The sequence below is a fragment of the Oreochromis niloticus genome, linkage group LG6 (assembly GCF_001858045.2).
Source record: "Oreochromis niloticus isolate F11D_XX linkage group LG6, O_niloticus_UMD_NMBU, whole genome shotgun sequence".
NCBI classification, from domain to species: Eukaryota; Metazoa; Chordata; class Actinopteri; order Cichliformes; family Cichlidae; genus Oreochromis; species Oreochromis niloticus.
In genome coordinates, this window is record NC_031971.2 from 33,926,187 (window position 1) to 33,938,993 (window position 12,807).

At 42.3% G+C, this 12,807-nt stretch overlaps 1 protein-coding gene across 2 annotated transcripts; it reads left to right on the top strand.

The window, feature by feature from the left end:
- The first annotated feature begins 9,752 nt into the window (after nt 1-9,752).
- Nucleotides 9,753-12,807, top strand: cep20 (centrosomal protein 20). 2 transcript variants are annotated; one of them, XM_003453744.5, is made up of 4 exons: nt 9,778-9,903; nt 10,645-10,842; nt 11,692-11,776; nt 12,224-12,807. In XM_003453744.5, the coding sequence occupies exons 1-4, from the start codon at nt 9,780-9,782 to the stop codon at nt 12,330-12,332; spliced, it is 516 nt and encodes a 171-aa protein (XP_003453792.4). In that variant the 5' UTR covers nt 9,778-9,779; the 3' UTR covers nt 12,333-12,807. The 2 variants fall into 2 exon arrangements, with proteins under 2 accessions (XP_025763787.1, XP_003453792.4); XM_025908002.1 differs by lacking the exons at nt 11,692-11,776; nt 12,224-12,807 and adding an exon at nt 11,153-11,511 and having other exon boundaries at nt 9,753-9,903.

The following is a 12,807-nucleotide window of genomic DNA, read 5'->3' on the forward strand; positions in this document are numbered from 1 at the left end:
ATGCACGAACCACCTCAGCTGGCTCCTTTCGATGTGGAGGAGCAGCGGCTCTACTCTGAGCCCCTCCCGGATGGCCGAAGTTCTCACCCTATCTCTAAGGGAGAGGCCAGCCACCCTTCGGAGGAAGCTCATTTCTGCCGCTTGTATCCGCGATCTCGTTCTTTCGGTCACTACTCACAGCTCGTGGCCATAGGTGAGGGTAGGGACGTAGATCGACCGGTAAATTGAGAGCTTCGCTTTTACACTCAGCTCCCTCTTCACCACGACGGACCGGTGCAGCGTCCGCATCACTGCAGCACCAATCCGTCTGTCGATCTCCGGCTCCCTTCTCCCATCACTCGCGAACAAGACCCCGAGATACTTGAACTCCTCCACTTGGGGCAGGAACTCATCCCCGACCCGGAGTGGGCACTCCACCCTTTTCCGGCTGAGAACCATGGCCTCAGATTTGGAGGTGCTGATCCTCATTCCCGCTGCTTCACACTTGGCTGCGAACCGTTCCAGTGCGAGCTGGAGGCCTTCACCCGATGAAGCCAACAGAACCACATCATCCGCGAAAAGCAGAGATGAGATTCTGAGGCCACCGAAGTGAAAGCCCTCCGCCACTTGGCTGCACCTAGAAATCCTGTCCATAAAAATTATGAACAGAACTGGTGACAAAGGGCAGCCCTGGCGGAGCCCATCACCCACCGGAACGAGTCCGACTTATTGCCGGCAATGCGAACCAAGCTCTTGCAACGGTTGTATAGGGATCGAATGGCCCGTAGCAATGGGCCAGACACCCCATACTCCCGCAGCACCTCCCACAGGACACCGCGAGGGACACGGTCGAATGCCTTCTCCAAGTCCACAAAACACATGTAGACTGGTTGGGCAAACTCCCATGCACCCTCAAGTATTCTTGAGAGGATAAAGAGCTGGTCCAGTGTTCCGCGAACAGGATGAAAACCGCATTGTTCCTCCTGTATCCGAGGTTCGACTAGCAGACGAACTCTCCTTTCCAGCACCCTGGCATAGACTTTCCCAGGGAGGCTGAGGAGTGTGATCCCCCTGTAGTTGGAACACACCCTCCGGTCCCCCTTCTTAAAGATGGGGACCACCACCCCGGGGTACTGCCCCTGATCTCCACGCAACATTGTAGAGGCGTGTCAACCAGGACAGCCCTACAACGTCCAGAGCCTTCAGCAACTCGGGGCGGACCTCATCAACACCAGGGGCTCTGCCACCAAGGAGTTGTTTAACTGCCTCAGTGACCTCGCCCCCGGAAATTGGCGGGTCTTTCCCCTCATCCCCAGACTCTGCTTCCTCCTCGGAAGATGTGTCAGTGGGATTAAGGAGGTCCTCAAAGTATTCCTTCCACCGCCTGACAATTTTCTCAGTCGAAGTCAGCAGCGCTCCGCCAGCACTATACACAGTGCAGGTAGAGCACCGCTTTCCCCTCCTGAGACGCCTGACGGTTTGCCAGAATCTCTTCAAGGCAGTCCGAAAGTCTTTTTCCGTGGCCTCTCCGAACTCCTCCCACACCCGAGTTTTTGCTTCAGCCACTGCCCGAGCCGCTTGGCCTGTGGATACCTGTCGGCTGCCTCCGGAGTCCCACAGGCTAACCAAGCCCGATAGGACGCCTTCCTCAGCCTGGTGGCTCCCTTTACCTCTGGTGTCCACCATTTGGTTCGGGGATTACCACCACGGCAGGCACCAACCACCTTGCGGCCGCAGCTCAATGCAGCGGCTTCGGCAATGGAGATGCTGAACATGGTCCATTCGGACTCAATGTCCCCAGTCTCCCTCGGAATGCTGTTGAAGCTCTGCCGGAGGTGTGCATTGAAGATCTTGCGGACTGGGGCCTCTGCTAGACGTTCCCAGCACACCCTCACTACGCGTTTAGGTGCACCAGGTCTGTCCAGCGTCCTCCCCCGCCACCTGATCTAACTCACCACCAGGTGGTGATCAGTTGACAGCTCAGCCCCTCTCTTTACCCGAGTGTCCAGAACATATGGTCGCAGGTCTGGTGATAAGATTACAAAATCGATCATTGACCTGCGGCCTAGAGCGTCCTGGTGCCACGTGCACTTATGGACACTCTTATGTTCGAACAAGGTGTTCGTTATGGCCAAACTGTGATTTGCACAGAAGTCCAATAACAAAACATCGCTTGGGTTCAGATCAGGGAGGCCGTTCCTCCCAGTCACGCCCCTCCAGGTCTCGCTGTCGTTACCCACGTGAGCATTGAAGTCTCCCAGCAGGACAACAGAGTCTCCAGGTGGAGCACCTTCCAGCACCCCCCCCCCCCCACCCCCCACCCCCAGGGACTCTAAGAAGGCTGGGTACTCTGAACTGCCACTCGGCGCATAAGCGCAGATGACAGTCAGGACCCGTTCCCCGACCCTAAGGTGCAGGGAACAAACCCTCTCATCCACCGGGAAAAACCCCAACGTACCGGCAGCAAGCCGAGGGATATTAGAATACCCCCCCAGCCCGCCGCCTCTCACCAGGGACAACTCCAGACTGAGACAGAGTCCAGCCCCTCTCCAGGAGACTGGTTCCAGAGCCCAAGCCATGCGTAGAGGTGAGCCCAACTATATCTAGCCGGCACCTCTCAACCTCACGCACTAACTCAGGCTCCTTCCCCACCAGAGAGGTGACTTTCCATGTCCCTATTGCCAGTCTTGGCAGCCGGGGATCAGTCCGCCAGGGCCTCCGCTCCTGGCCGCCGCCCAGCACACAATGCACCCGACCCCTATGGCGCCTCCTGCGGGTGGTGGGCCTGTGGGAGGATGGGCCCATGTCTCCTCTTCAGACTGTGCCCGGCCGGGCCCCATGGACTAAAGCCCAGCCACCAGACGCTCGCCCTCGGGCACCCTCCCCGGGCCTGGCTCCAGGGCGGGGCCCCGGTAACCCTATCCCGGGCAGGGTAAACTGTTCCCTCGATGTTTTCTTCATAAGGGTCTTCTGAATCGCTCTTTGTCTGGTCCCTCACCCCGGACCAATTTGCCATGGGAGACCCTACCAGGGGGCAAAAGCCCCCAGACAACATAGCCCCTGGGATCCCTGGGACACACAAACCCCTCCACCACGATAAGGTAGCGATTCACGGAAAGTTATATATTTAAAAATATATTATCCTCTCTGGTTACTCTGGTATGAATAACTCTGAATTACTTTATGGTAAATAACACACTACCTGCAACAAACTGTTAAAGAATTCCAGATCACTAGTTTGTAGTTCAACATACAAGTGACGACCTTTGACCTTCATCAGGTTTTATTTAATTGTGTTAGAGAAAATCAAATGTGCTCTTCATGCAGCTGAGTACTTCAAGTGTTTAAAACAGAAGCTGTGCAGGTCTGAGATCAGCAGCTCTCTGAAACACCAAACTGAGGTTCTGTTAATGCTGATATATAGTGACAGAGTTACATGGGTGATTAATCCTTTTCACTTTTTGTCTTTAACTTTATCAATAAAACAGCTGCAGCTTTACACTGACAGCACATGTGGTACTTTAACCTTTGTACTGTTTTCATCAGTTAATTCTGCAGTTAACATGTGGACATGTTGGATGATCTGTCTGCTGTCACTGGATGGTGCTGCGGTCTGAATCTGAGGGCAACTCCTGTAATCACAAAGATCATCACAAACTCAAATATAAAGTTTATCTCTCAAATCTGAAATAAAGCTGATCCTTCTCTTTCATTTTCTAAGTTCTACAGTTTAATCGATAGTTACTCATTAATCAGGAGTTACTTAAGTACAAGCTTCTTTTTCAAAAAAAAAAAAAACTGTTGTGGCAAGAGACTGAAAACATGCTGTTGTTTGCAGATATTTAATAATCAGCTCTGCACAGGAGCTGAAGCAGAGTCCAGCCTGTTGCTTTTACAGTATAATACTTGTAATAAAAGTACAGTAACGGTAATTAGTGACTGAGCAGCCCGGGGCGTTTCTCTTGATTTCATCAGTCGGTAAATTCATTCACCTGCACGGATTAGCTAAACGAACTTTACAAAACAAGTTTCCCCGATAGCCGAGTGCTCATCTTAGCTAGCTAGGTCTCAGGACCTAGCTAAGGACAGTAGTTACGGATTAGTTTACAAACACGTTTAACTTACCAAAAAAGTCAAACAAAAAAAAAACTTGCCGAAAAAGTGCAGCGGGGCCTCGGGTCCTTCTGTCGGGTAGTCCACTTTACTGAAGAACACCTCAGGTTGTCAGGTTAAAACAGTCAGTCGTGTTTTCGTTACTTAAACGCTGGCCCTCCTCTCAGAGCCTACGCTCTATCTGCTATTCCCAAACAGAGATACGCAAGTTTCTCCGTGGCTGCAGCTGCCAGTCAAAGCTGTTATGATGACGTTACACCCCAATTTAACATCACCGTGGTAGGAATTAGAGTCAAACTTATGGGAGAGGAGACCCCTTGGACATAAATCAGCGTGATGAGAACTATTAATAACAAAAGAAAGAATCTTTGGAAAATTTACCTGAGGAGAATTAATTTATTTTAGCCTGACCCCAGTCCCACCGCCAACATGGAGGAGGCGGGGTTTTTGACCTATACTACAGCCGGACACCAGGGGGCGATAGAAACGTTTTGGCTTCATTTCTGGGCAGCTGTCGTGTCGTCCATGTTTTCTACAGTCATTGCCTGAGACCTTTTTTTTCCCCAATGAACTTTGTCATTGTTATTGGTCTAAATAATCTCAAACAGACAAGCGACATATTGAATCACTCAGAACAGCATCACACCTCCTTTTTCTCTTCTCCCAATCAGAGGAATACACATCATTGCAACAGTGCAGTTGGTACACCACAATGAAATCGACAATAACTGAAACTAAACATACGTGTGTGTATGTGTGTGTGCGTGTGTGTATATATAATATATATATATATACATACACACATACATACACATACATACATACACACACACACACACACACACACACATAAATAATAATAATAATAATAATAATAATAATAATAATAATAATACAAAAAGATGAATAACCAATACAAAAATTAAAAAAATAAATAAATAAAATAAAAATAAAAATGAATGAAAAGCAAGGAACAGAAATAAAGGAGACAAGGGGGATCATAAAATCTCCAAAAGTGAGGTTCCATAAACAAGACACACAACTCAAATAAGAAAAATCAAACTCTTCCAAAAATCCATGCAATTCGATTGCTTGGGGCTTATTCATTAGCCTCAGAGATTCACGGAACAGGGAGAGCTCGTCCCTAAGCGCAGGCCAAGAAGGGGGGGATTCAGCATATCGGCATCTATGAATGCAATATTTTGTTATAATAATGAGATTGTTAACTAAAAACTCACTATTTTTGTCCTTATGGATTACTCCAATTTGTCATTGCCTGAGACCTAATGATCATGTGGCATGCCCACGTGACTTTCCGTTTCCGTGACTTTAATAATGAATGTTTCCTACCTGGAACTTATCTTGAACTTATTTTGAATATCATGTTTTTCCTCTTTTTATTAACATTGTGCTTTTTTTCATTATCTCATTTCAGATCAGTAAAGTACAATCCATCCATAAACAAGTAAGATACTCATGTCTTCAAATTATTGTTAGTTTTTAACCATTTTTGTGTGATGTTGTAAATGTTACTGTAACTTAAGGGAAAATAAGCAAAAAAAAAACTATGCAGTTGAATACTAATGTTTTGTTTGTTTGTTTTTTCTTTTAGACCAAATCCTTTATACAGTTACAGACTCTGATGATGAGCAACCTCCAAAAAAAAAAGGTTTCCTCAGGCCCCATGTGTGAAAGGACCAGGTAATAATGTAATGTTTAGTGTGTGTGTGTGTGTGTGTGTGTGTGTGTGTGTGTGTGTGTGTGTGTGTGTATGTGTGTAAGACAAGGAACCTTTGTAGAAAAGTTGTATGTAATCTTCAATTTTGTAAACAGTCTGCCCCCAACGGACTACTAGCAACCATCATGATGCACCAGCCAGCTACCGGCTCCTTTCGCCAACCTACACAGCTATGCAACCTACCCAGCAAATAGTCTGTGTTCAGTGCCTTCTCTAAAGACGGTATGCTCTGAAACAATGAACTGCATCACAATTTCATTGTAATCTTAACTTCAAAACACTAATTTATACTGTTGACTATCTTATCTTATCTTATTTTGCTTTTTTAGATTCCAGAGAGTCTGAGGCAAGTTCTAAAATGTTGTACTTTGACATTTTACATAGGATTTCATTTATATGTAAAAGGGCTAAACTTGTAAACAGTTTTAACAGATTGAACTACTTGAACCTGAATGCAAAATGTGAAGCCATCACTTATGGATATCATTGTTTTTCACATCACAATGCTTATCCAGTTTATCACAAGCCAGTATTCTTTGTGTTATTGTTCTTTTTAACAGATGCAGCCTTCCAAAAACTTATAACCACGGTGACAGAGCTGATCAGAGAAGTCGGGGACCTCCGTGAGAAGTTCAGAGCCTTCCGTTAATTCTGCAGCACTGAACCTGTTGATGCTGGGGTATTGCCTCTGGATTAGCCCTTGCACAACATAGATGAGATGAACAATGCAGAGGCAACTCTGCAATGACCGGAGGCAAATGAAGCAATGGTAAGTTCTTAAAGGTTATCTGACTTTTGTAACCCAGAACATTAAAAATTGTCAAATTCGGTTAAACTGCTTAAAAATGACCTTCTGCTGTATGTTCTGCTTGAATATACAACAGCAGGCTAAGATCCAGCAAATAGGAATAGAAATAAATTTTCATTGCAAATAGTTTGGTTCATTTATTTTATTTCTAGAAAATTAGGCTTTGAGCTTTTCAGCTAATGGCTCTTTGAGAATCAAAGTGAGGCAGCAGTTTGCTGATTTCTGCCTTGTGACTTTCATATTAATCAGCCTGGTAGTTTAGATGCTTTCTCCCTGCTGAAGACAATTGACAAAAGGTTATTCATATTTAACCTTTAAAATACTACTAAAAACTTAACAATTATATTGTTTTGTTTTATTTTAAGAGGAACATACTTTCTATTGTCAGGAGATTCATTATAGGGAACAGATATTTTGGACCTCAGCACTAGTTTTGAGTTGGATGGTGTTTCTGATGTGGTTAAACATTTTGGAAAATGGTTAAAAAAAAAAAAAAATCACTAACCACAGAAAATCTGTACCCAGCACTTCATGAACAGTTTGATAGCGACCTTTGCTTTCTGTAATGTTAAAAGTCCTCACATCATTCTCATATATATAGTCCTGTAGAAAGATATATATTTCATCCATCCATCCATCCATTCGCTTCCGCTTATCCTTTTCAGGGTCGCAGGGGGCGCTGGAGCCTATCCCAGCTGTCATAGGGCGAGAGGCGGGGTATATATTTCAAATATATATATTATGCTCTCAGGTTACTCTGGTATGAATGACTCTGAATTACTTGGTATGATAAATAACGCACTATGAGCAAAACACTGTGTAAAACAAGTTTTAGTTCAACATACACCTTTTTTTAATCACATTTTATGTTAATACAGGTTTTATTTAACACTGGATGTGAAGTTTTTTTCAGTTCTGTTGACATCTGATGTGTGAACTGTTTGTTGCAAAGGACAAAACTCTATATACATACAGATTATCCTGTATAATATTTATCAACAGTGTGTGATGCTGTCATGTGAACAGCAAAAGGTGGGGCCAATCCAGTACCTAATAAAGTGGTCAGTGAGTGTAAATTGTAAAATCTCACAGTACAAGCTCTTACAGATTACCAGTGCCATACATAAAATGAGCTAGAGCCCACATCGCCTTGGATCTACTGATTTTGTTCCACACAGCTGTGCGATGTTATATTTAAAGATATATTTCCATCCCATAGATTTAAATCCAGGATGTATGAGGTGGCAGCTCTGTCTGTTTGTTATTTTTGTCCAGCAGAGGCCGCCTTTGTTAAGGAATTAAAACCTTCATCCTCGTTGGCTCAGTTTCTGCAGCCTAATTAGTTAAATAAATAAAGGTCCAAATGCACAGTGATGTGTTATATATTGTCAGTAATTGTACAGACAGCTCTGTACATCATATATTCAAATTCAGTGAGGCAGCAACACATCAGCAGAACTTCATGATAAATGTCTAGTATTCATACCAAACTGTAAGAAAGTTAATTTGTATTGTATTGCCTAAATTTATTGTCAACGTCTTCTGCTGGTGATGTGATACCTTAGCTCACACACATGAACAAGATCTAATCTCATGTGGAGTAAATATGTGTAAAAGAAAAAAGTGACTTCATCTTCATAAGTTCAGGTAAACAGATAAATAGACATGAATTTGAAGGAGGCGGTGCATCCCCCCTTTAATGAGCATACGAACAGTGAACACTGAATGCAAATAACCCAAATGCTGATTAAAGAAGCAAGTTGGCTCATAAAGTGCTCTGTAGTTATCTAATGAAACTGCCATTTGTTTCGGGACATAACGACAATCTGTAATCAACACAGGATTTATTGAACTGTCAGGTCTGCAGACAACATGGCACACTTATGGGAACACTTATAGTTGATGTCTTAATTATGGAAATAGCTACTATGTAACTGATGCTTCCTATTCTGCCAGATTAGGTGCACCCTTTGCAGAAGTGGGTTCCACTGGACCTGTATCTGTGAACGATCCATTGAGGGGGATGTTTTTGGCGTTGCCTGTGTGTGTCTCACTGCTTTACACTCGCTGTCCTGGAGAAGCTCCCAGGAATCTTAAATACTTTCAGTTAGGAGAGTAGTGTAATAGGTGATCCTAGCACCAATGATACTGTTCGTCAGCAGTCCAATTTTATCAAACCCAATTCCAATACTGGGTCGCATTGTGAGATGTTTTAGTAGGATCCTTAGCCTTCACAGACTAGCTGTAAAATTTGTAATCTTAGTTTCATTCACATCTTTGACCCACTCTGGGAGTGCTTTTCTCTATTTAGAAGATACACTATTTTCCTAAATGTGTCAGGTATAGCAGTACATTTGCTGCACATGTACACTCACTGGAGTTTTGTGGAAATACAAAATGCCCTCATTCCAAACGTGTTCCTGTCAAACAAAAGCTTTATTCTAAATGACTTAATCTCAACAAGTAAGATAAACTTTGTCTTCTCAACATAGACATTGGTCAGAAATGGCAATTTGAGTGTTTTTCCGAGGAACGTCCCTTCGACTATACATTTGTTTAAGCTCTTAGGAGAGCTAAAAAGGCTCTCCTAGTGGTAGGGCGGTGGACCACTCAAGCTTGATGTTTGCCGTTTTGCATTGCTCTCCTAAACCCAAAATAGTTTTCTGTTCCACTTTTGTGATTTTATTTCTTCTATTCTTCTTATAACTGTTTTTTGGCTGATTTTAATATTTATATTGACCAGGCTGAACATCTGAATTTTGACCTGTATGAGAATCCCTTAACCTAACCATGTCTCAGCACCTTTACATGAGTGTGGTCAGAATCATTCTCTTTGACAGACTATTTATGATTATTGCATTTAGGTTAACTGTATAGGTTATTGCATTTAATGTAAACTGTGCCTTGCCTACTCCTAGTTTTAAGTAAACTCTGTCCATGCGAATGCTTTTGAATGCTCTGCTCACTTCAATAATATTTATGATATGGTCAATCATTTCATTACCATGTGTTTGAGAACTCTGAACCAAATGCACCTCTAAAGCTCAGCCATATTGTCCTTCAACCCCCCCCAAAAAAAAAAAATCACAGTAAAAATACACTCGTACATAATGTGGTCCTCCATAAAAATAATGATTTTTTATGTCTATTGATGTTATCTTCCTGAGTTGTCTCTCGCCACCTGTTGGGGCGCTATTTTTGGAAACGCTCATGTGGGTTATAGGAACACTCGTTGCGATGGCGACCATCACTGAACTGAAGTGCGGTAAGAGCTCACTGCCATTAGCATAATTCATTATTTTGTTTCCTAACTAGTATCCTAATACAAACTCAGATCAACCCACATAATTTTAGATGTTATTTTATAAGCTAGCGAAAAGCTACGAACACTGGCAAACTATAAAACACAGAAACATCATTACCAGCCTCCATTCAAAAGTTTAATAAATCAGCTACCTAAATGACAGTGGTTTTAGGGATATTTTAAGCATAAATCAACCCATTGCCGCCTTTATTGTTAACACCTATAATTCGATTCGGCATAGCTAAACACGTAATATACTTTATTCGATCTAGATTTTTTCATGAAATTTTCGCTGCTCGCTAACGCTAACAGCTGCTAGCCAGCTAGTTCAGGGTTAGGCTAGTTAGCATAGGGGGAGGACATGTAATAAACATTTTCATAAAAACAGGAACAGATTAATGGTTGAGAATTACTACGATTTAAAGAGTGTGTGGTGAAGATATTGACATGAATATGAGTTGTTATCGAAGTGGTCTATAGCTTTAAAAATACCAACAATATGTTAAGTTGGTAATTTTTTGTACGGTGTACGTCGTACAAAAACATCCCCCTTTCATTCGTTAGCTAAATTTACTGACCAAACAGATTCGTTTTACCCCCAGGGGTTGTTTAGTTTTCCAATGTATTATCCTTTATTTTATTTTATTTTATTTTATTTTATTTTATTTTATTTTTTGCTGTGTTAAAAATGTGAATATTTAGCTTTGAGGGAAACGCTGGAGTCCCGCGGTGTGCTGGGCCAGCTGAAGGCTCGCATCCGGGCGGAGGTGTTCAGCGCCCTGGATGACCAGCGTGAACCGCGACCTCCCCTGTCCCATGAAAACCTGATCATCAACGAGCTCATCAGGGAGTACCTGGAGTTCAACAAGTACAGGTACACAGCGTCTGTGCTGACTGCAGGTGGGTGAGGTCAAAAAAAGTGCAAGCGCAAAATTTTTTTTTACAAACTTTAACAACTGTAACTACTATTATTATGATTATGATTTATTAGGTACGACCATTCAACTGCTTGTTAACACAAATGTATAATCAGCCAATCACATGGCAGCAATTCAATGGACTCAACTATGTAGACTTGGTCAAGACCTACAAATTGTTTAGGTTCACACTGAGCATCAGAAGAAATGTGATTTAAGTGATTTTGAATGTGGCATAGTTGTTTATGCCAGACAGGCTTGTCTAAGTATTTCAAAAACTGCTGATCTACTAGGATTTTCCCACAAAAACATCTGTAGGGTTTACAGACAAGGAAAAAAGAAGAAAAGGGTCCAGAAGTCCAAAAAGAGAAAATATTCAGTGAGTGGCAGTTTTCTAAGTGAAAATGTCTTGTTGATGCCAGAGGTCAGAGAAGAAAGGCCAGACTGCTTTGAGCTGCGTAGAACAGTAACTCAAATGACTATATGTTACATCCAAGCAGCTGTGTGATGCTGTCATCTAAAAATGGACCAAAATCTCTGAGGACTATTTCTAGCACCTTCTTAAATCTGTGTTACTAAAGCAAGTCTGAAGGCAAAAGACATCCAAACCAGGACCCAATAAAGTTTTTAATGAGTGTTCTATTACATGGTATTGTACACTGATGAGCTTGTGGTGAATGGGTGAAATCAGCATACATTTTAATGTAAAAGTAGAGGTACTACACTTGCCTCTGGGTGCGTATTTGTATTTTGAGATACCAGTGGCTCTCATTATAACCAGCAACTATTGTTGAGAAAAGTGAATATTTCTCAGCACTGTTTGTTTTCTCAGAGTCGGGCCAACCCGAAGTTCCTTTGGACAGACAGTTCCTGGCGAATGAGCTGAAAGTCACTGAGGATCCAAGCTCCAAGTCAGTGTAAGTGTAGAAAGCAGGATTTAAGAAATACGAGTACAGTCTGCTCCTGAACATAATGTTCAAAAATTAGCTGAACTCTTTGGGGAATGTTCAGAGTGGGCATAACAATTTGACAGTGTTCCCATGAATCCTCATCATAGTTTTATCTCGAAATACCTGGAAGTGGTTGTCTCAGTTCACAGTTTTAAGGAAACGTCATTATTTGTATTGTAAAAGTCAGATTGTCCCTGAGGAATCGCATGACTCAGCATGTGCAATAAACGATTGTGCACTGGCTTGATGACTTGGGAATTTATTCTAATTTTTTTTTTTTTAAATTAGCACTTATCTCCATGTACCGCCAGGAAAAACTGAAAGGCATAGAATTTAAAATAATTACTATCAGTCACCCATTTTCCTTCTCTAATGAAAACTTAATTACAATTCTTTTGGTTTTTTATTTTGCAGACCTCTTCTATATGGCTTAGTGTCTCACTGTGTGAACAGCAGTGATAAAGGAGGAAAGGTGTTTCTGCGAGGCATTGCTGCCATTAACACTCCTGGAACTGATGCCTAAAGTTTAATGATCCACCAGTGACTTACTATGCTGTACCTCACCTCTGTCCTTGCAGTTATTCAGCCTTTACAGCGTGAAGTCTGTAAGGTGTTGTTAGCTCAGTAATCTTTGTGTCATTATTATAAATTGCCAAATGTTCTTTGTGGCCTTTTTTACATTTTGAATTTATTATCAGACTTCAACACTTTATTTATATTAGTCACAGTGTAATCCTAATAATTAATAATCCTAATTGTTTTTGTCATAGTTGAGTTAAAGGATTGAGATTACGTTTGTGATGTATTTGGTGTTTAATTTTGTAAATATGTTATATTTTTTGACTGATTTTTAACAGTGTAAAAATTAAAAAAATCTTTATTTTTATTCACCAACTTCAATTGCTGATCTCATTCTCCACCATGTGGTGGCAGTGTCACCACAGACAAAACTGAAGTCTGCTGTTTTCATAGGATTAAACATCTTTCCTATTTTTTCA

Coding starts and splice junctions, on each gene's coding strand:
- cep20 (XM_025908002.1), top strand. CDS start 9,780: ATGTCTATTGATGTTATCTTCCTGAGTTGTCTCTCGCCACCTGTTGGG. Junction 9,904..10,644: donor CATCACTGAACTGAAGTGCG/GTAAGAGCTCAC, acceptor GTGAATATTTAG/CTTTGAGGGAAACGCTGGAG. Junction 10,843..11,152: donor AGCGTCTGTGCTGACTGCAG/GTGGGTGAGGTC, acceptor CTGATCTACTAG/GATTTTCCCACAAAAACATC.